Below are 26,392 nucleotides of genomic sequence, written 5' to 3'. Positions count from 1 at the left end.
AAAAAACAGAAAGCTGCTCTCCTTTCCTTCAGCTGTACACTACACTCCCCCTGCCCCTCCCCTCCGCTCCCTTCTCACCTCCCCCTCTCACATCCGCAGCAGTGACTGGCCAATAAAATACAGAAAATACGTAAGCATCGACGAGTGGTCGGCGCAGGCGGAGAAAGCTCAGTGTGAAGCAGTCTCAACCTCCTCTCCAGCACCACTCGTACTGCTGACATCTCTCAGCGAGCGAGTACAACCAGGGCCCTGTCTTGAGTCCGGGCATCTTCTTCATGCAATCTAGGTACGGATAAGACGAGCAGTCATCTGGGGGGTATTTAAAAGAAAGAGAAAGAAAACACTCATTGAGTATCTGTAGGGACGCATCACCTCTAGAGCAAGATGTTAGATCCGTCGTCCAGCGAGGAGGAATCTGATGGGATAGTGGAGGAGGAAAGCAAAGAGGCGATGGCACCTCAGGCCGGATCCCGCATCTCTCCGAGCAGGACCAGCGAGAGCTCGGGTGGACTAGCGCCCAGCAGCAGCCGCAGCAGTGCCCGTCCGACCAGCCCGAGCCCGTCGGCCGCCAGCGAGGAGAAAGAGGACATGGAGAAGATGCAGAGGGAGGAGGAAGACCGTAAAAAGAAGCTGCAGTTGTATGTTTTTGTGATGCGATGCGTCGCCTACCCATTCAATGCAAAACAGCCCACAGATATGGCAAGGCGACAGCAGAAGGTAAGGGCCCCTTCGGTGCAAAGGCATAATTAATAACCACATGCTGACGAAATGCCTGCTTTCATATCGCAGATGTTGTCATTGATGACCTACATAAGGTAGAGCACTGGGGTTTGGGGCCTATCTGATAGCACACCGATCCAGCACAGTCCCAGTGAAACCACTGTTTGTTTTTTGACGCAAAATGTTGAAATCGTCGGAGCATGACAGGTGCACATAAAAAGCGCTCCGAAGCTCCGGATAGTGAAAGGGACACATGGTACTGCAGAGCTGCAGACTGAGTGCAGTCCATGTTCCTGCAAGCTCACAAGTGAGATCAATCTGAGAGCCAGTTAACTGAAAGGGCGTTCAAGAGATGGTGGATGTACTATAGTTAAAAATGTCATTGTCCTTGTTGGCCTACATCTCACCAAAGTCCTGCTTTGCTTTGAATATGCAGCTGTTTGTGGCTCTGTGTCCTGCCTTCCTGGCGGATACCCAATTCCAACCCGTTTGCGCCATCACTTATCCCGTCAATTTGGCCTCCCAAGGTGACTTTTAGGCACAGACCTCTTGAGGAGGGTTGGTTAATAGCCTTCCTCCTCTGCAGATGAGCTTTGCTCCTCTCGACGGGTTCCAGTTAATTAACTGCATTAGATTTTTTTTTTATGTCCACACGTTTAATTTTTTATACCATTTTCTCCAGGAGGTCCAGCTTAAGTGATTTATATACGTTACTATAAGACACAAGGCCCACATCCTGGTTTCATGTTGCTGCTGTGAGGCTCCATTGATGTTGAAGCCAGTTTTGGGTCATGGTGTCCTTACTGTGAAAGTCACCATGCATGCACAGGCCCTACTGTACTAAAATGAAGGTTGAATTGATTGTTAGTGAGGACAATGGCCCCAGTTTAATGTCCTTGATTTGTGCCTTTGCCTGTCACACCAGAAATAGACCATCTGCTGTTTATACACCAAGGCTGTAATGTCAATTTCAATTAATTAAGGTACAAATGCAATTATATATGCAAGTGATCCACATGCATTGTGTGTAGGGCTCTGTTTATATCGTGAAAACATTGCCTCAGTGAGACTGTAGTAGCAGTTTCTTGCAGATCTCCTCACAAGGCAGAAGTTGCATGCAGCGTGGACCTGCAGAAGACTCATACAGCTCTGTTAATCTACGGCTCATCGTGTATCACTCGTGAGGAGACGCTGTAAACAATAATATGGAAATTGGGCTGTCGCTTTTCTTCAATCTGCAGACAATTCCTCTTCTTCTGGACACAGTTAAAGCCATATGGTCTGAATTATTTTCTGCTGACTCATGCACGAGTGCATGTGGGAGGCATAAACCACAGTGTTTCCATCTATTTGTTTGTTTGTAGTCCCGCTCAGCGTAGGTTACTGATAGTCTAATGCATGCTTAGTAATGCACTTTCATATCTGGTAGCTTAGGCAGCCACACTCCTTTTGCTGTGGGTGAGTGAATATCCGGAAAAAACAATCTAATGCCTGCTGTCAGACCAGGAAATCAAAGCGCGTCTGTCTGCCTACAGTCTGCCTTGAGACTTTGATTTGGTCCAAATTTCCTTTGGCTTAAAACAGTCCCTTCAGAAGAAGTATTTACCTTGTGCAGAATGAATTGTAAACCATTTTTTACTTGGTTTGAGATGAATGACACAGACAGAAGATAAATAATTACACAGAAACAATTAACAACGCGGAGCAAGTTCTGTGCATTTACAGTGTCAATGATCAGTTGACATCATGTCATTCTTATTTTATTTTTGTCCAGTGTAATTATTTAAAAAATATCCGTCATAAAATACACTTTACTAAAAAAAACTAATATTAACCATTAGTCCAATATTTCTCTGTAGACCCCCCTCCATTAACCTCCCTTGAATGTGCGCTCCTAAGACGTTCATAAACAATAATTTATGAAGGAAATTCCTCCCAGCGTTTGCTAAACAATCTAATATGTAGCCTATTACAATTTTTGGCTATTATAGATTCGTCACAGAAATATGATGAAGCAATTTCTGTAATGAAAAGACTTAAAAGGCCTCAGCGAAACATGTGGAGCAGCTCCATGATAATCCGTTATTAGAAGCTCTGGCACACAAACAGCAGTGATGGGCTATCACAGAGAAACAGGCCAGGCTGCAGAGTAGGCGAGCTCCGCTGCTGCTTTTCTGAAATGTATTGCTATAACCTTGTGTGAGGGTTATAGTCAGGCGGCTTAGGACCAGATCTGAGAAGGATGGGGACACGTCGGACAAAAGCACCACATTTTTTTCCACATGCTCTCCATCACCATAGGTTTCGATTTTTGATGGGAGCCACTTCATCAAGAGCCATATAAAGTCTATGAGAACCAATATATCTTCCAAGCCACTTAGAAGGTCAATCTTGTTGTCAAAATATAAATTTTCTGGGTGAAGGAATCATTTAAAGATCTTGAGAATATCACTAGATGATTATTTGATCAAAAAGTAATTTCCAAGTTCCTAAGCGGTTGGACATATATTAATATAGGTCATATACAGTACACGTATTCTGAAAAATGAAAAACATGCATACATTTAATTGAACTTTTTTAGCTTCACTTGTATTATTACAAGTACGACAATTACAAAGATCTTTGCAATTCCAGTGTGCCTTCTTGCATGAGCAACTTGCACCACAGCCACTTGCACCTTTACAACCACACTTGACCAGTTCACTGCAGGCTTTTGACGCGATTAGTAGAATGCTTCACACACTGCTTAGGAACTGAGTTGGAAATTATGTAAATACATGGCCAAAATGAACATATCTATTTGACCAAATAATTATCCAGTGATATTCTCAATAGCTTTAAATGATTCCTTGACCTGGAAAATGTATAGTTTGACACCAAGATTGACCTTCTAAGTGGCTTGGAAGATATATTGGTTCTCATAGATGTATATGGCTGCCATGAAACTTATGGTGATAGAGAGCATGTGGAAAAAATGTGGTACTTTTGTCCGGCGTGTCCCCATTACTTAGCTAAGCTGCCTGACTATAACACAATAGGGCGGTAACAGGCTTCTTTTAGAGGGGAGATGGAAATATTTTCTCCTTCAGTCTGTATGATATCTTCACAATCAGCAGTATGAAGGCTACTGCTGTTTAAATGTTGGCTGAGTCTATGTGCATATTTGACTGGTGACATGTGTGTTTGCATGCAAGGGTAATTGTCCTGGGACACACTAATGGCCTTCTCCCTGAACATGTTGTAAGTAAATTATTGAGGTTATTGACGGATGTAAATATCGTTGGCGTAATTAATGTTATTATGGCGTTGTGGATTTTCCTGAAGGGAAAAATCTTCCTTTGTTTAATGGGAATAAGCTGCCTGAACTGCATGCACAGAGGAATTAAACATAAATGATATTCAAGCAGGCAAGGACATGAAGAAGTAAACTAATATGTCAAAGCGTTTTTGTTACGAGTGTTTCTATGCGTCCTGTAATCCTATTGATGATAATGTCAAGTGTTCAGTCTGTTCATTCATGATCTCCAGAGGTACTGGCTTTGGTGGATCATTAATCTCTGTAAACCATAAGCATATGAATTAAGAATCTTTAGGCAATGAGACCATATTTTGGTATAGGAAGCAGTCGTTCATCATCCAAGAACGTTATCCATTCTGGTTTGACTGCAGGTATAAAATCCATTAAGAGAGCAGAAGTGGTGGATTTTATTGGTCGAAATGCAATCTCAGAAGCTATCAGCTATCATCTGATAAAATGTAGCTTTTTTCAGTAGCTTAGCTAACTAAACTCATTTTATTCTTGCATGTGAAGGTGCCACACTGCCGAATGATGGAAGAGGAAGTCTTCTTTTAGTCTGATAACCACTGGATACACAAGCACCAGCAGTTCAAAATGTTTCCTTACCCATTGAAATATCTCTACTAATACCAATAATACCAATAACTTTTCATACATGGTGCCCAGAGGAATAATCCTGACTGTGGTGATCCTCTGATTTAGTGCCTGGTAGTGGCAGTTGCAGGAACTTCCATGAAACCTGATAGACATTTATGTTTTCTTAGGATTGGGACCTAATCACTGTGTGATCTTTGACTTCTCAGTTAAAGCCATCATCAGGTCAGAAGGTTAGTTTGTTTAGCTGTTTGGCTTATGACCAAAAAACTGCAAATTTAATGGCTTTCCATCAGCCTCAGATGTACTTTGTGTTAGTGCTAATAAGCAAAAGTTAGCATGCTAACGTGCTATGCTAAGACAATGAAGATGGTGAAAACCACACCAGCCAAAAGGTAATAATAAAAACAAAAGTTCTGAAATTCTTGTTAAATTCAGATTTGAATCATAAATGGCAGCGCTCATGGAGTCAAACAGAAGCAAACGTTAGCAGTGAAACACCTCCAAGCGTGTCTTTTAAATCCTTTAAAGCCATATGCTTTTATAGATCACAATTAATGTGTGTTTCAGTAATCTCCTGGGTTCAGGGTTTTTTCAATTAAATTGTGATGGCCACAAGATAATCTGACCCAATCAACTCATCTGCCAGCAGGCCTCCTTAATAGAGTGCCTCTTGGCTCAGCATTTTAATACTACAGTATGCCTGTTGATACTCTGAGGGAGAGGAGCTGTGAATTGTGCAGCAGCCTCTGTGAGATGAATGTGAAGTAGACTGAAATGCAAATCAGTGATACTTGGATGAAGTTTGCTACTTTGGTGTTTAGTGCTGAGCCTGGCAAAGGATATTTGGGGTATCCCATTGTGAATTGCTTTTACACAGACTGGGTTTCCTATTATGGACCTACATTTTAAACCACAATAAATGCCGTTTGAATGAAAAAGCAGTTGTACTTAATGATGACTTGAGAAGAACGAGCAACAATGTCAAGTCAAGACAAAGCAGTAAGAGTAGCGTTTCTTAAATATAAAATTAAATGTGAATAAATGGTTTATGGTTTTTAGGTCATGTAGGCTTTTTCTGCATCAATTTAGACACCAGGAAAATAGATAAGAAACATCCAGAAAGACTGCATTTTATGGCACAATAGTCATACATGAACATAGTTATTAATCTTTCCTGACTTGATGACTGTCTATATATTTATTCTGTTGATGAACATGGTGATATAATATACGACACGAAGATAAGAGGATGGTAACTAGAAGAAGGAGCTGAGCAAGAGAGGCAGATTAAACTGACATCATTGGAAGAGGCATGAGTAAAATTAGTAACCTTAAAAATTTAATAAGAATATGCTCCAACTGCTGCATGTGCAGAAAGGATATTTTTATGTCATTGCACCTTATTTCTTCTTTCTTCCTCGAACAAAATCAGAAGACGCTGTACAAGATTACATGTAGATGTACAGATAATGGAGGTGAAACTGTCTGAGCTCGTTTTGTTCATGAAACACACAGTCGTGTGGACAAAAGAGAGCGGCAGTAAATGGAGAGTTCAAGTATGACACTGAAATAATTTGCATTATTATGTAAGATCTTTAAATGGTGTTCTGCCTGAAAAAAGGCATCCTTTCACAATAAAAGACGCTCCGCAGTCAGTGTCAAAGTCAAGCTTTGAATTGACAATAAAACACGTCAATCAGCATTTGAAAGCTGCTGCTAAAGGATGTTAGTCTCTCCCATTAGCTTGCTGCTTTTTTAGCAACACTATTGAAGAATAAAGGTGTTCATCAATGGTATGGATATGAAAGTGGATTCCTAAGGAGTGGCAGCTGAAAAGCAGCAGGCGAAATACCCCCTCACCTACAATCTGTGCAGTCATGTGTAACAAATCACAGCTTCACAAATTAAACATCTCCTCCGCCTGCATATAACCAGGAGGGAAGGCTAAGATCTTATCTGTTTGACTGCTAACAACATCTATACCCAAAGGTTCGACTCCTTTGAAGGCAGAAATCACAGTCAGAATCAAACTGACTTATATTTGTCTTGTGCATCTGCCTTGAATAATCCAGTCATGTGGCCTGATGTTTTTACACAGGGCCGTAAAGTACTGACAAAAATAGCTGCAGAGATGCAAATGTTGCACATGGATGTACAATATTTTATGTTTCAGGGTGACATTGGTCAGGGATTACTATGTTCTGGTTTGAAAGCACATAGTGATGTTTCTCTCCTCCAACTGTTCAGTGTGTACTTGGTAATTATAGTCAAAACTATGTGTCCTTACAAAGCCTATGTAATCTTGTTTGCTGTCCAAAGTGGCATCTTAATTTGGGTAGACATGTTAATCATGTACAGCTAGCATTTGCTCAACCTTAATCCTGGTGGTACAACACAGAAAGACGCAATGTTTCCATGGACATGAAGCAGAATTGTCTGGTTGAGGATTGCTAATATGTCCTCATGCTGTATGCATGAGTGGACACAGATTAATCTGCAGAGCTCCTTTTTTCCCCATTGTTGATATATAATCCCTGCTCCCAATAATGCACCATAGTTATATTTAGAAAAAGGTGGAAAACAAAAGCCGGTTTGTTGAAAATGGACATTAGACATTAGCAGCCCGGGTTGGCAGTGCAACGGGAAAAACTGATTTAAAGCAGCAATGACTTTTTATTTTCACTTTTATTATGACCATAATCCGTTTCTGACTAGTGTTATTGAAATTAAACCTTTGGGGCTGCATTATTTTAATTTGCTGATTATTTTGTGGTTTATAAAATGTGAACAAAAGGAAGAAAAATCCCATCACAGAGTCCAAGATGAACCATCATATAAAACTAAGAAAACCAGATAGTATTCAAATTTTAGAAGCAGATCCAGTAATTGTATTTTATATTTTTGCATTAAAAAAAAGACTGTAATTATTCATCCGTTGTCAAAATCTTTTTTCAACTAGTTTCAGCTGGTATTTACAAATCCTTTTATTTGTATCGTGTTGGAAAAGGCTCCAAGTTGACTTCATAGCATTCACAATTTAGCAAGCAGAACCAGTGATTTAAAAAAAAGTTGCTTTAAAAGGGACAGACAATACATCAATTGTTGTTTTAATAGTTGCAATTTATTTTCTATCAAACAGCTGATCGACTAACGCTGCTGCTAACTACAGACCCTTTCAGTGGAATTGTGTCCAAAAAACATCTGGAGTTAAAGTTTACTTCCTGCCAGATGTTGACATATATTCAGGGTTGAAATGCCTTTCGTTGCTGAGACTGATGGGCTGCTGGAGCAACCTCACATAGATCAGCGTGTGCTTTGTGTGTTTGTGCTTCAGCAATTCGAGCAAAGAAAGATGCCTGTGCAGCCTTCACATATTAATCATAACACCATTTGCATTGCACATTCACATCAATACGGAATGCAGCAAAGTAAGATCAAAGTTAAATCAGCGAGTGTCATCGTGTTCCTGTTTCCTCTGATATAATCACATACTTTTTTCTTACACTGTAATTGTAACACCCCCCCTCACAATTATGAGATAGTTTTCTTGTAATTATGAGATTCTAATTCCTAATTATGAGGTATGGGAGTTATAATCACTGTACATGAAAACTTCTTCTCAAATTTTCTTTGATGAACACAATGCGTGGCTGTACTTCATCACACTTTTAGAATTGTTTTTTCCTTTCTCGAACTGTGCAAGTGAAATGAAGGCGTGCAGCTGTTGGTGGTCGAATGTGTGCTGTTATGTTGCATTGCTTCAAAGGGAAAATGACCTGGGGTATGACTGGAGTAAGACAAAGAGGAAAGAGACGGAGAGTTAGATTAGTGGTAGTTTTCCACATTAAAGAAAGAAGATGGAGCTAAGAGGTACAGCAGGATCATTACTGCAGTCCTCTGTTCAACCCCTCTTTGTCTGATGACTCTCACTGAGGCATAAAAACACAAACAGCAGCTTGGAGCAGCCATGACGCTCTGTCAGGTCGACAGTCACTCTCTCAGTTTCTTGCCTGTGTTATTGTGGGTGTCACACGTTCCTGTGCCACCTCCTTAAAACGGAGTCGGAACAAAATCTCAAGCTCTTTCAGAGACATTCTGGTAGGGGTGTGCCATATTGTATCGTTCACGATAATACCGGTATATTTTTTTATTTATTTTATTTATTTATATATTTATATATTTAAAAAAAAAAAATGCATATCACGATATTGGCAACATGCCCTACTTCTTGACAAAGTGGCGTAAGGATTTCCTATTAATTACCTAGACCTTGGCGGCCCGCCAGAGTCTCTTGTGCTGATCTAACGTCACATTTCAAGCTACTGAAAGTATATCTACACTATTCATAACATAAAGTTATTTTGCGTTGTGTCTCTGCTCAGCAGTGTCTGTCACCCGTCAGTCAGTCTAAACCCCGACCCTCCTCTCAGTCCTCCTCCGAGACATGCGCACGCATTCACACACGCGCACTGAATATACAGAGCTGCCCTCCCACTGCGCTTCAAAACAAGCCCCTACCTGTCTGTAATGTATCAGTCCCGTCCCCTCTCTCTCTCTCTGCGTCTGTGTGTGAGCCGATCTAAATACTATCAACCTGTCCTGTCAGAGGTCCAAACGGTCCAAACACACTGTTGCATTGTGCCGTTCGTTAGCTGCGAGCTAACATTAGCTAACAATTAAAGTTGTTTTAATCACAAAAAGCTACTATTACTTCCTGTCACTTCACAAATGCAGCTTTCAAAATAAGAGCACAGAATCCACCACAGAAATTACAAGAAGACTGTCAAAATAAGATGCCTTAAATAAAACATAGAAGAACCTTTATTCTCCTTTACAATAATTAATTAAAAATAGGCAATGATGTGTTTGTGAGGTGTTTGCTCACATTTAGCTCTCAAAGTGGACGAGATTGATCACATTGTACTATAAAATGTACAAAATTTTCTCCCAGGGGGCCCCCAGACCCCCTAGAAGGTTATTTTTTATTATTATTCGCTAATACTCAAGTAAGTAATTTTTTTTGTATTTGGCAACTGTTGAGATTTGCAATTTACACTACATTTAGATTTATGATTGATTTTTATTTTGTTGTACAATTTTTATTTATTTATATGGACTAAAAAATAATTTTCTATATATTTTTCAGTATTTTTGATATCGTCAAGAATATCGTTATCGCGATAATACTCTGAAATATCGTGATAATCTTTTAGGGCCATATCGCCCACCCCTACATTCTGGGTTTTTCTTTCTCTCAAAAGCATTACTTTGTACGCTGTCAGTGATGGAAAATGATGCCTTATCTCCCAAACACCAATGCAATGACTTGGTCGACCGAAATTATACTCTTCAACCAGTCGATTGAATACGCCAGCCGAGGTACACATTACATGTTCTTTTTTCATGGTCATGAGAGTTGAAAAATCACTGCTATCCATCTGTTGAAACACAGTAGAGAAGGAGTGGGACAAATACGACAAAGACCAACCGTCACGCAGTGCAGAACAACAACGACAGGGAAATGAATACTGCTGCCCACAAAGACTCCCTCACTCTACCAGCTTCAGCCTTCTCTTCATCCAGAGCAAGGGCCGGAGAACTAATCTACTTTGTGCCGACATTTAGCCTTCCACGGATATTCCATATCATAGCAGCCAGCTGACAAACACTGCTCATACAAAGTGCTTTTGCGCTTCTGGCTGGGCGTTTTTAAGAATAGCGCCTGGTGTTTTGGGAACAAATGCTTATCAAACGCCTTATGAAAGTGACACCAGTGATTGTCCAACCAATGAGAATTTGGATGGTCAAGAGCATATCGACCAACTTATCAGAAGGTGTCAGCCCGAGCAGTAAGATGAGGGATGCATGATTTATTGGCCAATCATCTGCATCACCTTGTGGACTGTAATCATGCAAATAAGATGACATTCACAAATCGCAGCGCATGAGTGATATCTGAAAAAGTCACATAAGGCTTGTTGCAAAATCTAATAATTTACCTCAAGTGATGTCACTTGAGTAGGTATCAGTTGAGGCTGAAAATTAAAAATAAATCTGTTAGAAAGAAGTGAGCTAACCAGACCTCTGCAGTCCTAATCTCTGCTTGGGGCTAATGGTTAAAAGTAGGGCTGGGCGATATGGCCTTAAAAGACTATCACGATATTTCAGGCTATTTTTGACGATATTACAAAATACTTAAAAATATATAGAAAATATGTTCGGTTTTTTTAGTCTGTATAAATAAATAAAAATCTAAAATGTAGTGTGAAGTGCAAATCTCAACAGTTGCCAAATACAAAAAATATACTCTTGACTCTTGAGTATGAGAAAATAATAAAAATATCCATTTAGGGGTTTCGGGGGGCATATTTTAATGAAATTTTGTAAAGGAGAATAAAGGTTCTTGTATGTTTTATTTTAGGCATCTTATTTTGACAGTCTTCTTGTAAGTTCTGTGGTGGATTCTGTTAACACACCGTGCTCTTATTTTGAAAGCAGCATGTGTTTAGCGACAGAGAGTAAGTAGCTTTTTGTGATTAAAACAACTTTAACCACTACATCAAGAAGTAGGAATGTTGCCAATATCATGATATGCATTTTTTTTAACCATAAAAAAAATATACCGATATTATCGTGAACGATATGATATGGCACACCCCTAGTTAAAAGGTTGCGTTACGCATCCTAATCTCCAAATCTCCAAAAGTGTCCCCTCACTCTTTAAGTTGAGGCCATGTTTGAAAAGTCTGTTTCTATTATCCACTTTCCCTACATCTTGAACTGTATGCAGTTGAAGAATCCATGAGTCAAACCTGACTGAGCATCTAAAAAGAACAACAGATTGGCACAAAGAGATAGATATCTGAGATAATCACCTTAAAAGCAGAGTGAGTGAGAAAGATTTACCAGACGGAGAAAAGAGGAAAAACAGACAGTGAGTGATTTGTGATGGGAGGGAGGAAGGAAAGGATTTATGTCTTAGGTTCTTGATGAGAGTAATGCAGCAGCATCAGACAGCCATACCAACCCACAGTCAGCTTTGTGAGCTCCACGATATAAAATAGCAATCCAGCACTGCAGTTTTTTTTGTATGAACCATGCTGAGAAATACAGTCAGCCAAGGACACAGGAGATAAACGCAAAATAAATAAAGAAATTATTTTTTAAATCCTCTTTTTATAACATCCACTTTTTTTTAATGGAGCAATTTTCAAGCTTGGCTTTTCTAAAAGTTTGAACTTTTTAAATGTTGGAGCACAGCCTTTAACCTCCATAAAATCATTAAATAAAAAAAACCACACAGTTTTTGGTTGGCCTTGCATATCAATCTGAGCTCATTTTTCTGCACCCAACCATGAGAAAGTACAGGACAAAGAAATTTCCTTTTGATTTTGACAGAAAAACCCAAGAATCCAATTAATTAATATTTTCATTAGTGATTGTTCTGTTGATCATTCCTAATGAATGAATGTGGTTGTGACCAACAATACAAAACCAAAATATATGAAATTTAAAATGACATAAAACACAGACAAGCAGCAACTCAACTTAATTGTTTGCAAGTAATATTTTATGGTTAATAATCTCCAGCAAGGAGGTTAAAGAAGCAAAATGTAATAATTGATACATTATCATTATCATATAATCAGTACTTTAATGTTGCAGCTGATCAAGGTGCAGCTAATTATAATTGCTGTATATATAGCACTGTTCTATAACAATGCATCATATTTAATCACAGATCTTAGTTTTGTATGTATAATCTGAAAAATAGCTGTTAAAAAAAATCAAAAAAATCCAGTGAGGTAAAAGTAGTATAATACTTTTCAAAGCAGCATAAAATTGAAATACCTAGAGCCTATAATTGTACTTGAGTAAATGTCCTTTCCACCTGTGCTGGCTGCTGATTAGTTCGTATGAGCGCAAAAAGCATTCAAATGGAACAAGAGTAATTTAACACTTATTTATAAGCCATAAAGTGAATATTATCAAAATCAGGCAGCACAAATAACTCCCAATTGAGTTTTTTCACAATGCGAACCACGGCTCTGGCAATGCAACACAAAAGACAGCAATCACTTGACTATTCTGCTCCAAATTGATGCAAATTGACCCATCGATTTTACCCCCTCTCTATGGAAGTTCACGTCCATACCATTTAGGTTATATTAGGTTAAGGGCTTATTTTTCTGCTCGGAACTGAACGAGCATAATGAGGAACCAGCTGAGCTGCGCGGCTGCTGTCAGTGAGTTGGTGGTGTGATACTGGATGACTGTTAACAAGAAGGGGCTTATAGCTGGTTGTGAACACGGTGTTCTGCTGTATATATCAGCAGTGCCACAGCTCCTGAATATGACAACAGTGTGAAGACTGGTTATACAGAGCCAGAGCTCCCTGTTTTATCCCTGTTTGCCGCGTGTCAAGCTCTGTCTGCAGAGTATACACCTGGCTGTTTACTAGTCCAGCGGAGTGCTATTTACTCACACAACGCTGTGTGTGTGTGTGTGTGTGTGTGTGTGTGTGTGTGTGTGTGTGTGTGTGCCTTCAGAACAAATCTACGAGAGCATGTCTGGTTGGACATTATAGTTTGTGCATCTGTCTTTGTATAATTGTAGTTTTGTGACCAGAGTCAGTACACGATGCTGGTGTTCTGTGTTTGATGAGGCCTGTTGCTGGTGGATTTTGTGCAGCTGTCATGCAGCGCTCGCTCCCGTACTCGTGTTTGCTGTTTACTCAGATGTGTGCTGTTGGTGTCATCTGCAACATGACTGAAATATGCTTTGTCTGGCGGGCAGAGTCAATGGTACAATGTTTGCTGAAAACCAACAGCAGCATTGGTGGGCAGCTCTTTCCTGAACAACCTGATATACAAGTGCATCTCAATAAATTAGAATTTCATAGAAAAGTTTATTTATGTCAGTCATTCAATTCAAAAAGTGGAAATAACACATTATATAGATCCATTACACACAGAAGAAACATTTCATGTTTTAATTTATTTAATTTTCTTCTAATTATAATGATTATGGCTTACAATGAAGACCTAAAATTCAGTGTCTCAAAATATATATATATATATTACAGAAGACCAATTTTAAAAAGTATGTTTAATATGGAAGTGTTGGCCTCTGAAAAGTATGTACATCTATATGCACTCAATACTTGGTTGAGGCTATTTGACTTGAACTACTGGAAATGGACTGTTCCATGATATTCTAATTTATTGAGATGCACCTATATACTCAATAAGAACATTTAGTTGCATGATATGTTTTCATAATCACCTTGACATAAGTCTTCACAGTATATCATAAGACTGTCGCTTCATGTCATATAAACCTGCATGTTTTAGCCTAATTTTTACATTTAGTTGTTGCCCCAGTCCTTATACTAACACGCATCTATTTAATGAATCAAACTGCAAATCTGCTGTGTTTTGCAGCCATTTGATTTTGGAAACCACCTTAACTTAACGTGATGCAACTTCCAGAGGAAGCTAAAGCGTGAGTCAGCTTTTAATGTGCTGAACTACACTGGCTACAATATATACACTGCATTCAATTAGCTAATTACTGCACTCATGGCAGCACTGCAGACAGCTGATATGTCATATACCTTGCAAGCCAGGTTGGTTAAAAACTTCAAAGAGATGATAAATATGAATAGAATCTTAATTATTATCTATAAGGAATTAACTATTGTATATTATGTTATGTAACCTGCTGTAACTGATGCTGTTTTCTGCTTAAGTTTCTGTTTCCTTGTTAACCAATGGAGGTATACAATAAAAGCATAAATTAACTATTTATACACACAGCCCCATAATCGTTTATATTATTTAAATATGACCTGTACTCACCTTTCCTTCACTTCGAAGAGAATTGGGAGTTAGAAGCTTGATGTTGCCTTAAACATAAAAGAATGACCCCAGTCACTGGACTACAGCTTATTAATTAAACATGTACATTTGGCCAACATTCATGTTCATGTCAGTATTTTTAAACCCTGGCTATGAATCTGAATAGTCTCTCTAATTTACATATGTCTTATGTAACGACCCCCCTATTATATTGAAGGTGGTGACTAATGGCTGCGAACATCCTTTAAAATGAGTAATTTTGTCCCTTTTTTGACGCCTTAGTTTTCATTTAGACAGTTTTTCCATTGTTTCCTTTGTCTATTAAAAGCTGCTCGGTATCTTCTTCTGTCATGTTGTAGATGACAAACTGCACCAAAAATACCAAAAAATACTTTATAAAAACATCCTTACAACCTACACTCCTCTCCACACGTATTGACAAAGCAGTAAGTAGAAATAGTCACTGAAGTTTCACTGATGACAGTTTTTAAATTTAACATGATACGAGCATATGAACATGCTGATAAACTAAACTTATATATTTTTCAATTAGATTTTTCTTACAGCTTCTCCTTCATGTTATACTATCAGTTTATCTCTAGTATGCACTGTATATTAAGCAGTGATACATGGAAAATTAACATTTTATGTAGTTATATAATGTTTCATGGACCTAAACTCCAAAAAAAAGCATTCATAATCGAGCATAAAACCAGTTTTTAATTAAAATTTCTTGGGTCGTTAAATGTTTGACAGTGACTCAAATATTGCATCAGCCACAACTGCATTATATATCGACTCCAAATTCAAATCCATAGTCATTCTGAACTGTAATAAAGTTACTGTACATCAAGCCAATGCAATGTGTCTATTGATATGTGAAGGGTGATTAATGTCACTGCCTGCTTCATTGCAAGCCAATGAATCACAATGTAACACTGCAATCTTGATAAGAGCCACAGAGAGAGAATCAATAAGAGCAAAGCAGGAAAGGTATGTCTTGGGAGTCTGGAAATACTGATGAAAATGGAGGCGTTTTTCTCATCCATCAACTTGGTTACTAATCAGCACAGTTCTCCAATCAGCGATGAAATAAAAAGCATGCACAACTGAAAGTCATGAATACTTTATGTAGCTGAGCTATTCTTTAGTGGAGAAGTGAACACATTTCGCCTGGTTTACTGCTGTGTACTCCGACGTCTGCTCTCCAAATACACACACACAGACACACACACACACACACACACACACAGACACAGACACAGACACAGACACACACGCACACACACACACACACAGCAGCTTGCTGTGTTGTCACATGAAGTCAGATCGTCCGAGAGAAACTGTCAGCAGAAGCAAAAGTATTATTAGCTTTGACCTTTCATGGTGAAATCTTCAGGTAAAACACAAATGTGTTCTGCCAGTGTCTGGATGACTGCCAATACCCCGTCTCCTGGAGTTTATTATAAAATCTTTGTAATTCTTTCACAGCGGGGGAGAGGGGAATAGGAAGTTAATATGTGAGGTTAATAGAGGCCACTCTGTCCTTGCACACTTGCATTACAGCCAGGGCTAGATTCTTTTTATTGTTGATTAACCTGCCAGTTTTTTATTTTATTAATTTTAAATTGAAAAATTGTGGAGCCATTCCAATGATAATTCCCTCAATTTCATTATGACATCTTCAGATTGTTGTTTTATTAATCAAACCTCAAATACATTTAGTTTAATGCATCAAATCCTAATTAAATAAATGTTTAGGGGGGTGGAAACTTTTGCTTGGAAAATTACTTAAATGATCGATCATTCTTAACAAAATATGTAATCAATCGTCTGTCAATCAACTAATCAAATAATCATTTCATTTTTAATTACAGCTCCTCCACAGAATACAATAAAAACAGTCAACAGTGATCTGATTTACAGCATAGTCTGGTTGCTTTTGGGCGAATCAAAGAGCAATGCTGTTGCTATAGCAGAGTTTTAGAGAGAGCTGCATTGACCTCAGGTCTAGTGGTGTAAGTGCTAGCTTTGCCCGAAAACATTTCGGTCCGCTTGGTCAAGTCTGCTTTTGTACCTTCTCTCAAAAGCTCAGCAGCCCTTTATCAGAAAGCGTCTCAGCCCATACCTCAGTATATCACACATTATTCATACGGCTTCCTTGCTTTTGCTTTCCCTGTTGGCAGTGGCGGTTCTAGACCAGTTTTACTGTGGGGGCCAAGCATGGGCCAGTGTTAAATCAGAGGGGCACATTAAAAAACGGCATTAATTATATTTAGGCATTCAAAATCTTTATTTTTGTATATATCTCATTTAAGTATATTTGGAAGATACAAATACACTGATTGAAACAATGAGACTTACCAACAAAAATTACTTTTGCACAACAATGACATTTCTCATTTTTGTGCACAATTACTTTTTTTTATTTCGAAAGTGCAGTATAGTGAGAATGATCTTTTTTTTATATACACAAGCTTTTATTGCACAATTAAACTATTATACAATGGACACGTTCTGGGTTCCTTTTGTGCACAATGAGATATTGTTCTTATTATGCACAACAAAAAATAGGTAAGAATTGTTCCGTCGTTCATCGTTATAAATTGATCATTTTATTATTAATTTGACACAGGGGCCACAGCAGGGGCCAAGGGCTTCTTCATAGAGGCAGTGGCCCCTGTAGGCCCCTGTGTAGAACCGCCACTGCGTGTTGGTGAATTGATTGTAGCTCATCATGCAACATGCCTACACTTCATCCTGAGCATGTTTGCCTTTTTACTTACCGGTATTATTCATTCCTTTTAATTAAAATGTTTATCCAACATAAGACTCAGTACTTCTGTCCACCCTGGGAGAAAGATCCCTTCTCTTTTGCTCTACCTGAGGTTTCTTCCATTTTTTTCTTGTTAAAGGTTTTTTCCCTTATCCAAATTGATAATCTGAGGACCGAGGGTGTCTATTTGCTGTACGCAATGTAAGGCACATTTGTGGTATTGGGCTATATAATAACTATTCAGAATTTAATATAAAACCTGTTCTTGTGTTCTCAGCTCATGCCAGACAGTATACATTATAATAAATATTATGAGAAAAGGCAGTACAAAGTGAAAACTGTGCGCTGTATTTATCCTAACCCACTCACTTTTAGAAATGGACAAGAAACCAAGGACGATCATATCGACTCTAGCCTCCGAGTGTCTCCACAGACCGGATTGATTTGCATACTGTTGTTAATATTAACATTTCTCGCCTCAGGATGTTCCTTGAACACCACAGTCTATTAAAACATAGCAAAGATGGTCCGCTCTTCCTCTTTAATCTCACATCTACAGTAGCTTTTCCACAAACCTATGAATAAATCTGAAACCTTGAAGCAGAAGCACAAGTATCGATCTCTGATGTTGTCTATGTTTCGTTAAGTGCATCTTTTATGTTTGGACATTAAGTGGTATATCATCCTGAGATTGACTCTTATGTAACTGTTGTGAATTGTAAGAAGTAGGATTGGCCTTTTTGGCTAAATGATTTGTGAAGCTTTGGGTACATATATTACTTTTAATGGCAGTGACGGAAAGGTCAACTCATTGTCATTGTCATTGTGTTTGTATTAGGGGTGTGCCATATCGTATCGTTCATGATAATATCGGTATATTTTTTTTATGGTTAAAAAAAATGCATACCATGATATTGGCAACGTTCCTACTTCTTGATGTCGTGGTTAAAGTTGTTTTAATCACAAAAAGCTACTTGCTCCCTGTCGCTAAACACATGTAGCTTTCAAAATAAGAGCACAGTGTGTTGACAGAATCCACCACAGAACTTACAAGAAGACTGTCAAAATAAGATGCCTTAAATAAAACATACAAGAACCTTTATTCTCCTTTACTAAATGTCATTCAAATATGCCCCGGAACCCCTAAATGGTTATTTTTATTATTTTCTCATACTCTAGAGTAAATTTTTTAGTATTTGGCAACTGTTGAGATTTGCACTTCACACTATATTTCAGATTTTTATTTATTTATACAGACTAAAAATCATATTTTCTATATCTTTTTAAGTATTTGGTAATATCGTCAAGAATATCGTTATCGCAAAAATAGCCTGAAATATCGTGATATTCTTTTAGGGCCATATCGCCCAGCCCTAGTGTGTATGTATTTAATGTGTTTGTATTGATATGCACCTTTGTAAATCTTATAAGAGACCAAACATTCACTCTGGCTCCGATAGAGAAATGATATGTTCCATGATTGTCATTTCCTGAGCATTACTGAAGGTGTGTTGGGTGGCAGTGGGGTTGGAGTAGTACAGTGGACACGCAGATGGTGTTGAGATTGCCTCAGAGGCCCATAATATGCGGTACTTTTCCATCTCACTCCTACACCAAAGTCTGTCACTTGCAATGTGCGGCTGAACGCACACAGATACACGTGTAGCAGCAGGGCCTTGTGCTTGTTTGATATACACAACAGCTTGAACTGTAGATTGAAAGCAGTTTTCAGAGGGAGACTGACAGTCTATTGACACTTAGGTCACTGACTCAGTAGCCATGTGTGAAATCAATCCAAGGACATTGAGACCTGAGTGAGAACCGAAAGTGAAACAGAGGGGAGACAATGAGATAACATCACAGATGTGCAACACCACACTGGGTAAATATTTTAATAAAAGTTAGATTGCTAATTGATTTACTTTGTCTCATTTTAATTGCTTGATGTGTTTTTGGTACTAAGGGGAAAGCAATAATAGACAATGTAAAATGTTGCGCAAACAAGAACAGTGGCAACAGTACTGTGTGTACAACTGATTTAGTGGGGGATGTATAAGAAAGAAGGGTAACACTTTACAATAACCATCATTTATAGATGGTAAATAGACCATTTATAAACGTTAAACAGATAGTTTATTAAGGTTTAATCATCATTTATAAACCGTATATAGGCCATTTAGAATGGTAAATAGAAAATGTATTAATGTTGAACTATAATTTATTTTTTTAATAGATGGTATATTCATGTAAATTGATAGTTACTTTACCATAAACAAACAATTACATTATAATTATTAGTTTATTAATAGTTTTGCACTCATTATATCATTTTGAACACCATATTAAGTATGATTCTTATACCTTTAAGAAATTGTTTGAAAACATTTAAAGATTAAATATGTATAGAATTTTGTAAATGGTTTATAATTGGTTTATAAACCATCTATAAACATCACTTAGATGGTTATTGTAAAGTGTTACCGAAAGAAGTGCTGTTAAACAGTATATAAGTACAGCTTTCACGGCTGTAGATGCATGGAGAAGTTATCTTGGATTTTGATGTTGTGACTTTCTGAGCCGACTTTAGGTTCCAGTCGAAATTTAGACTTCTCAGTTTAAATGAAACTCACCATTAATATCATATTCAGTATCTTTCTTTACATTATTGGCAATAACCACAAAGTAAAGTTGAGGCTGATGGGAATGCCATGAGTTCTGCAAGGCTTTGATTAGAGGTGGGGGGGAAAACTCGATACTGCATAGTATCGCATGGCGATATTTTATCAATTCATGGATAAAAAGTATTGATATTTTTTATCATATTAATGAATAATGTTAAAAAAAACAACATGTTAGAATGTTAGTCTAGTTTAACATTTAGATGTAAGAGACTGAGAGAACATTTTTTGTTGCATTTAATTTCAATTGAACATTTTATTTTCATGTAAAAATAGATGCTTTATTTAATTTGAATGTTTTTGTAATATAAGGCTTCGTGTTGAATTCAAATTTGAAGTAACTTAATTCCACATTTCCTAGTAGCCGAAGGGGTTGCACATTCATTTTGAACAGTTGCAGTTTGCATTGTTAAAATACTGCAGTTGTTGTCGTCCATACGTTTGATATCAGTTCAATTCAATTTGACTGAATACTTTGTTGGTGAGTCAAATGGTTTGACTCTCATTGTGGACAAATAAATAGACTGATGTGAAATTAATAGACTGAGAATGATCTCTTATTTGACAAAACCATTTCAAACAGTAAAATCGCAATATGTTGTATTGCAATACTCACCATATCGGAAGATGCTTAAAATCGCAATACTATCATATCGTGATTCACGTATTGGGATAAGATCATATCATGGGGCCCCTGGTGATTCCCACCTCTAGCTTTGATTATAAATTATAGTTTTGGGATGTAATCATTTATTTCCTGTACACTTGAAGCATTATTTTAAGGATTTTCATCTTTTGACATTGGAATTACGAGCCTGGCGACCTCGTATGTTTGTGACATTCATGGGCAGGATATCAAAGCTAGCTGAGGCCTGGAGTTTGTCCAGTTGGGTGATATAAAGGTGGCGTCTCTGCTATTTGCAGACGACGTTGTCCTTTTGGCTTCATTTGCCTGTGTCCTACAATGTCCATCGGATCGGTTTACAGCTGAGTGTCTTGTAGTTGGGATGCTACCAGATGAAGGAAAACAACATACATCAGCAACTAAGATGACAAAAAATATCTTTGGGGAAATGTGTTGTCTCCTGTCCACTAACATGGATTGAGCAAGGCTTATGACCTTTACTGCAACTTTGGGGGAGCTGTCAGGCCATCCATTTTAATATACAGTCTATGGCAGGGGTGTCAAACTCAAATACACAATGGGCCGAAATTTAAAACTTGAATAAAATCGCGTGCCAACATTGAACAAATAAACCTTTTAATATATACCAAACATGTTTTATTTTAACATTAAATATGGAACCAGCAACGCTTATAAACATACAATATATAACTAAATAGTGCAGACATGCAAATCAAATTTCAAATAAAAAACACATCAATGTCATTAATTTATTAAATAAAAAATAAATAAAAATCGTATGCCTCTTTTCTATTTGCATCCTTCTGATTTAAATATCAAAATAAACTTTTTCAACAGGTTAATACATTTAAAAATAAAATAACAATAATAAATCTAGTATTAGCAGTACATGCGCCATATAATACCGGCGGGTCAGCTTTTATAGTACAATAATATAATAATTTGATATTGGCTCGCGGGCCAGAGTTTGACACCCCTGGTCTATGGTTTCACTCCATGAGACTTGGGAGGACTTTGGTTATTATAATGCTACTTTGCATTGACAGGAGCCAGTTTTTGCGGTGTGGGCACTTAGTAGGAATGCCTCCTGGCCACCTCCCTTTAGAGGTGCTGGGAGCATTCAGTTTAAAAAAGGATGCAGAGGTAGACTTAGGAAACGCCGCAGGGATTACATGTCCCAGCAGGCCTTAGAGTGCTTACAGTAGTGTTCCCCCAGGAGGACCTTGAGGAAGCTTCTGGGAAAAAGGTTGTTTGGGCTGCACTGCTTGCCCAGAATGATATTTAAAAATGGGAGGATGTAATTGTTGCGTTATCTAACGTCTGCTTGCTTTGACATGTTTTCCCATCCTGGCTTTAACGCAGAGGTGTCCTCTGTTTGCCCTTGCTTCCACAGATAACCAAGCAACAGCTTCAGCAGACCAAGGATCGTTTCCAGGCCTTCCTCAATGGAGACACACAGATTGTGGCTGATGAGGCATTCATCAATGCTGTGCAGAGCTACAATGAGGTACTGACACACTATAACCACAGCAGCACAATCACAGACAGAACCATTATGTTATCCGAGAGCAGGGACTCGATGCTTTCATATGGAATATATCATTCATATGTGTGTGGATTTCTGCAGATTGCAGAAATGCAAAAATGCTGCTGCCATCTATGAGTAACTGTAGCAATTATTGACATATGTGATGCATAGAATTTGTTATTGTACGTGCACCGCATCCTCTGGAGCATTTTTACAGCAGATTTAAAACCAGGAATAACTCACTTTCAGTCGAAAAAGTCCAAAATCTCTACACAGTCCTTCTGGTATTCCATGTCAAAATGCTTGTATTCAGACGGCTGAGTGGTAAAATGGTGGCTGAGGCTTTTCACTGCACAGATTATGAGTCAGAGCATGTGGCTGACACAGCCATCTTTTCCAACCTCACTATTCAATCCGCGGATGAAAAAGTCATCATTGCCATGCATACAGTACAAAAGGCTTTGCAGATAGTGGGATATGTTAAAGGCCAAATCCATGATGGAAAAATAAGTATACCAATTATGAAAAACTGCAGTATGAGGTTGGAACCGTTACCAAACACATATAAAGACATCAGTTAATTACACAATGACCTATACGTAGCACCTAAACAAGAATTTAATTTATTTTACGACATGTGAAATATAATAATTGAGGTGTTAAGACTTACACCTGACAATTTTCATCACAATACAATACTTGCATATCAGATTTAAATGCCATTCAATTCAATTCAGCGGCCTGCAATCAATATGAGACCATATCATACCCATTTAACACAATCAGTAACATTTATATCACTTTACAAAAGCAACATGAAAATGGCTTGAAAATTTGATTACTGAGCTCTTCCAGAAATTTAAAAGAAAACCAATCTATTCTCTTTAATAACAAGAATAAATATTAGAATAAAGGCAGGGGAAATATAGATGCATAACATCATCATTTCAAAATAAAGGCATATATAAAGATGATGTTATGTATCTATATTTTGCCTTTGCATCAATATTTGATAACTGATCATTGAATTAATATATGGATATAGATCAATGTACTGTCACATACCACACAATTATGTTGTAAAGTATTGATACAATTATATATATTATTGTACTTGTGTAACACTGCAACATCCTGGAAATGTTTTGAATTCTAACCTAATTGGAAACCCTTCAAATCAAAACAGCTTCCTCTTTGTTTTTAGAAGTGTGCTTACTAGACTTTGGTAAGACGCTAATGATTGCACAATAATTGAAGCCATTTTCTCTCTGCACTTTGTAAACATAATGTATGAGCACAGCATGAAAGTTTGTCCACAGTGCGTAGACCTCTTTTCCCCCTCGCTTTATCTCAAAGAAAAGTAGTCAATTAATTAAAAAATATGCAAATTTTCTTGTCCACTTAAAGCGGCATCTTAATTGAAACAGTGAGAGCCACTATTATTAGTTATGCATGAACACACGTTGCTTTGTGTATCGTCTTTGGCAAAAATGCGACTAAAGGCTGTCGTCTGCAAATGAGAAAAAACAACATTTTATTAATTTCAGCCTGCAAACCTTTGTTATTTGCCGATACATACACCAAATGACAAGCGTAATGAACCATCGTACTGTAATGCTTCAGTACAGTAGTCGCTGCTTTTTTGCCATAATGGATGCTAGGAACAAAATGTGACTGTCAGAGTGACAAAGCAGTCAGCTCTGATGGTTACTTCGCTTGATGCTGTGACAATATAGCCTCGCCTGTCTCTGTCCCTGTTAGGCTGTCATTAGCAGCAGACAGAATGCAGCTTTGGCCGTGTTGAGTCACAGCTTTACATATATGCCTCTGATATTTCAATTCAAAATTAACAAGAACAGTTTCCTTTCCTTTGACAAAGACAGACATTGACTGTTGGAGACAGAACGTGACACAAAGGCTCTTCAAAACTCTGATGCCATGTCTCCTGCTATAAATATGAGTCTCTGGAGCTACCACATCATTACTAATCATAGGACAAAAAAAAATGTATGCATTTCTGCTAGGCATAGGAATAATTAATTGATGATCGATTATTGGTAGGCCAATCGATCAGGTCAGCAGATAACGGCTGTAAGTGAATAAGCCAATAAACTGAGAATTAAGTTGGATAAAGCTGCAGTTTGCTGAAAAACTGAAAGTTGCAACAAAAATTATAAAACGCAGAGAAATACAAGATAATTAATTTGAGCAAAACTAGCTGTATCAAACCTTGCTAGCATGAATTACTGAGTTTAATTTGATCCAAAACTTACACAAAACACGCTTAAATATGTAAGATTACTGTGAAAACTAACCTCATGCCTCTTCAGGGGCTAAAACATAAAACGTTGAACTCCTTGACGTTATCTTTACACTATAAGCTCAATTGATTTAGTTTTATGATTGACAGGATCAAGTCTCTTTTTTGTCCTTTCAAAATAAAATGGTCCATTATCAAAATAGGCTTTTGCATATATCTTTTATTTTGCCCATGTATGCATGCAATTTATACAGTTGTGGCTCAGTGCCAGATATTTTGGGTACATTGAAAGTTGCTTCAGATTGTGCTTACATGGTAAAGTTGTCAACATACATAATATATGGTCAGCTTATATGGTCAACCTGTCATAGCTGACATCCCACTCTACACTGTAAAAATGTTTGTAGAAATTACAGTAAAACACTGTCAAATTGCATCAGGAATGGGGCGTAAAATTTAAAATTGTGTATCACCGTAGTAGACACTTTTAATTACCGTAAATCAAGGAATAGTACAATTTTTACTTTTACTGTCATGAACTGTAAGAAAAGCACAGCTTTGCTATAAAAATATAACATTTTCATGTAAAGTTAATGGAGATTTGCCATGATGTGTGAATGAATGACACAATTACCTTAAAAATAACGAGAATATTCAGTCTAAATTAGTTTTTGCTGATATTTAAATTTACAGTAGAAAACCCCCTCACTGTATTTTTTACGGTGAAGTTCTGGCAACCACAGCTGCCGGTAATTTACCGTAAATTTAACAGATTATTTTTTTACAGTGTAGTGGTCAGTGGCGACACAAGTCTTGTTCCTCAAATACACATTCCTAAGTATCAAGTTTACGCTGAGCTCATGAATAAATGCTGAGCAGGAACATAGAAACACAGAATAACACTACCTGATGCATAACTGCCATTAGTGACTTTGGTCTCTCACAATGTAGGTGTTCCTGAAGAGTGACCGTGTGGCTAAGATGGTCCAGAGCGGCGGCTTCTCGGCCACTGATTTCAGGGAAGTGTTCAAGAGGCACATTGAGAAGCGCGTACGCAGCCTTCCGGAGATCGACGGTCTGAGCAAGGAGACGGTGCTGAGCTCCTGGATGGCCAAGTTTGACACCATCTACCGTGGCGATGAGGATCCACGCAAGGCGCAGCAACGCATGACCGCCAGCGCGGCCTCTGAGCTGATCCTCAGCAAGGACCAGCTGTACGAGATGTTCCAGAACATCCTCGGCATCAAGAAGTTTGAGCACCAGCTGCTTTATCAAGCCTGTCAGGTAAGATCTCAAGCCCACAGGTGATACATCTCAGAAGGGTTTCACACTAAATATTTCAGTGCTGGCGCAGAAATGTTACAGTTTTTCAAATGTGTGGGTTGGTGGAGGAAGCATCATCAGTCCTGTCTTTAGATAAGCCAGGACTTTAGGTGTGATTATTAGTTGATTTCACAACCACTACATCTTAAAAGAAAAACTGTCAGAAGGTAATTCAATTCAGCTTCTGTCGTTCTCACTGAGTTTAGCATTTGCGCTCTTCTCAAGTGACAAAATAAGGCTACAAGCGTTCCTTTTTACCGCATAACAAGAAAGTCCATTTTGGCTAAATGTCTATACTATTCTCTCATGAATTAGCCTCATGTTCCAAAATAATAATGTAATGTGAAATGAGAAAAGTTTTCAACAATAACTACCCTTTTATTTATTTCCCTTAATGACTTGATGATAATAATCATTATTTAATGCATATTAGCATTTTCCCTTGATACCTTGCAATTGTTGCGGCGTTGAATAGACATCCTGTATTTTAAAAGTAAATGTGTCTCAGGATAGATTTTGTGATAGCAGGCCAGCTGTATATCATTGTAGGGGAGATATGTTGAGATTGCAGATGGATATTAGTGGACACTGGGGGCTCCGTGTCAGACATAACTCTGCTTCCCTGGCTGTCTTTACTGCTCTCTATGGGAATACTGAAAGCAGCACTAATGTATTCTTTCTTCAGGAGCTTGATTAAAAGTCTCA

At 38.0% G+C, this 26,392-nt stretch overlaps 1 protein-coding gene across 9 annotated transcripts in view; it reads left to right on the top strand.

The window, feature by feature from the left end:
- The first annotated feature begins 226 nt into the window (after positions 1 to 226).
- The window catches only part of cadpsb (Ca2+-dependent activator protein for secretion b), an 84,455-nt gene continuing 58,289 nt past the window's right edge, over positions 227 to 26,392 (top strand). For 2 of the 9 annotated variants that reach the window (XM_059329286.1, XM_059329285.1), the window contains exons 1-3: positions 227 to 717; positions 21,970 to 22,083; positions 25,316 to 25,648. In XM_059329286.1, the coding sequence (XP_059185269.1) occupies positions 385 to 717; positions 21,970 to 22,083; positions 25,316 to 25,648 (780 nt within the window). In that variant the 5' untranslated portion in view covers positions 227 to 384. The remainder of the gene's footprint in view (positions 718 to 21,969; positions 22,084 to 25,315; positions 25,649 to 26,392) is intronic. The other 7 variants (XM_059329280.1, XM_059329279.1, XM_059329284.1 and 4 more) reach the window with 4 other exon arrangements.

Source organism: Centropristis striata, chromosome 3 (assembly GCF_030273125.1).
Source record: "Centropristis striata isolate RG_2023a ecotype Rhode Island chromosome 3, C.striata_1.0, whole genome shotgun sequence".
NCBI lineage: Eukaryota > Metazoa > Chordata > Actinopteri > Perciformes > Serranidae > Centropristis > Centropristis striata.
Note: the sequence above shows the minus strand (reverse complement) of the source record. Positions and strands in the feature narration are given on the sequence as shown.